Source organism: Alexandromys fortis, unplaced genomic scaffold, assembly GCF_014885135.2.
Source record: "Alexandromys fortis isolate MF-2015 unplaced genomic scaffold, M_Fortis_MF-2015_v1.1 scaffold_47, whole genome shotgun sequence".
In the NCBI taxonomy this organism is placed as follows: Eukaryota; Metazoa; Chordata; class Mammalia; order Rodentia; family Cricetidae; genus Alexandromys; species Alexandromys fortis.
The window spans coordinates 6,461,275-6,463,820 of record NW_026067957.1 but is presented as its reverse complement, the minus strand read 5'-3'; the positions used below and the strand labels follow the sequence as shown (position 1 = coordinate 6,463,820).

Sequence of the window (2,546 nt, the reverse complement as noted above, 5' to 3'; positions counted from 1 at the left end):
AGTCATAGATTAAAGGAGTAAAGAAAAATAAGCCACGTGAAAATGAAAAATTCACAGAGTCTGATTATGTATACTGTTGTGTTTATTTGAACTTTTTGACTATGCAAAAGCTAAGTACAGAGAGGCATTTCATTGTACGTATTGCTAAACAAACATATGCTTTAAAGGTTTCTTGACTATAAAATTTGAACCTAAGAATATGTAGCTTTAGAAAAGAGGTTCTTCTTCTGATTCCACAGAGGATAAGAACCTGTAGATTGCTTCCAGACTAATATTGTTTGATAGATCAAATCCCCCTGAAAGGTTGGCATGAACCCCTCCCAAAAAAAAATTACTTCACCCAACTGCTGACTGAGATGAACCTAACACACAGGATACACCATGAAAAACCTGAATAACAGTACCCCAATCAGCAGGAAGTAGTCTGAACTGCTGGGTATCCAGGAAACAAACAAGCAGCCTCCTTACAAAATACAATTTAGTGTTAGGAGAGTAGACCATGAAGTTAGGAGTAAAAGTCAGTCTTACTACTCAAAGTCAAATGGATCAAGGTGTATAAATATGCAAGTGAGTGAGGGAAGGTCACCATAGCAACAGTGGAAACCTCCCAGAGTCACAACAGGAAGAGGGCAAGCAGAATTGATTCCCTCCTTAGCACTCACTGGGGCTGAGATCAGGACATAAGAAAATATCCCAACACGTGGTGCTGAACCGGCGCGAGTCTCCAAGGTCTGAAGTTTGCCTGAAAGACGTCAGCCCTCAAAGCCATCTTCCAGTACATCGACGACAATCAGGACAGCTATGTCAAGAAACTTGCAGAATGGGTGGCCATCCAGAGCGTGTCCGCCTGGCCATAGAAGAGAGGGGAGATCAGAAGGATGATGGAGGTGGCCGCCGCGGATATCCAGATGCTGGGGGGCTCCATAGAGCTGGTGGATATCGGAAAGCAGAAGCTCCCCAGATGGCTCAGAGATACCCCTTCCTCCCGTTCTGTTGGGTAAGCTGGGCAGCGATCCCCAGAAGAAAACGGTGTGCATTTATGGGCACCTGGATGTGCAGCCTGCGGCCCTGGAGGATGGCTGGGTCAGTGAGCCCTTCACCTTGGTGGAACGGAAAGGCAAGCTGTATGGGAGAGGCTCCACGGATGATAAGGGGCCAGTGGCTGGCTGGATGAATGCCCTGGAAGCCTATCAGAAGACTGGCCAGGAAATTCTGGTCAACCTGCAGTTCTGCCTGGAAGGCATGGAGGAGTCTGGCTCTGAAGGCCTGGATGAGTTACTTTTTGCCCAGAAAGATAAGTTCTTCAAAGACGTGGACTACTTCTGCATTTCTGACAACTACTGGCTGGGGAAGAATAAGCCGCCGTGCATCACCTACGGCCTCAGAGGCATTTGCTACTTCTTCATTGAGGTGGAATACAGTGACAAAGACCTCCATTTTGGGGTATATGGTGGCTCAGTGCACAAGGACTTGACGGATCTCATTTCACTGATGGGATGCCTGGTAGACAAGAAGGGGGAAATCCTCATCTCTGGCATCAACGAAGCCGTGGCTCCTGTGACAGATGATGAGTGTGAGCTCTATGACCACATTGACTTCGACATGGAAGAGTTTGCCAAGGATGTTGGGGCTGTGACCCTTCTGCACAGCTGCAAGAAAGACATCCTGATGCACAGATGGCGGTACCCGTCCCTGTCCCTCCATGGAATCGAAGGGGCCTTCTCTGGTTCAGGGGCCAAGACTGTGATACCCAGAAAGGTGGTCAGCAAGTTCTCCATCAGGCTCGTGCCGGACATGGTGCCTGAGGCCGTCAACGAGCAGGTTTCAAGCTACTTGTCCAAAAAGTTTGCTGAACTGCAGAGCCCCAACAAATTCAAGGTGTACATGGGCCATGGTGGGAAGCCCTGGGTATCTGACTTCAACCATCCCCATTACCAGGCTGGTAGAAGAGCCCTGAAAACAATGTTTGGCGTTGAACCTGACTTGACGAGGGAAGGAGGCAGTATTCCTGTGACCCTGACCTTTTAGGAGGCCACAGGCAAAAATGTCACGCTGTTGCCCGTGGGGTCAGCAGATGATGGGGCCCACTCCTAGAATGAAAAGCTCAACAGGCACAACTACATAGAAGGGACCAAGATGCTGGCAGCTTACCTGTATGAGGTGTCTCAGCTGAAGAACTGAGAAGTCTCGTTTTCTACAGAGTGCTTCCTGCCCAGGAATGATCTGCCCTTTGCCCCCTCTTCCTTCCAGCTTTCTTTGAAAAGCGGAAGTTTCTTTTCTCTGTCTCTCGGGTTACAGGCAGACTTGCAGGAATGAAGACCATGCCTCCAGTTGTCACCATGGTAGAGTCAGCTGTGTCAGACTGATGGAGGTGGGTCTTGTATCTTATCTGTTGATTTCATTGGTTAATAATAAAGAAACTGCCTCGGCCCTCATAGGACAGAAAATTAGGTAGGCAGAGTAGACAGAGGAGAATGCTGGGAAAAAGAAGCTGAGTGAGTGAGTCGCCATGATGCTCCCACGCCAGACAGATGCAGGTTAAGATC

General features: G+C 48.5%; 1 protein-coding gene across 1 annotated transcript; it reads left to right on the top strand.

The window, feature by feature from the left end:
- Nucleotides 1–702: 702 nt before the first annotated feature.
- Nucleotides 703–2,313, top strand: Cndp2 (carnosine dipeptidase 2). The gene is given in 1 exon segment (XM_050152477.1): nt 703–2,313. A coding segment is annotated over 1 exon segment (1,011 nt). The 5' UTR covers nt 703–1,170; the 3' UTR covers nt 2,182–2,313.
- Nucleotides 2,314–2,546: the final 233 nt, after the last annotated feature.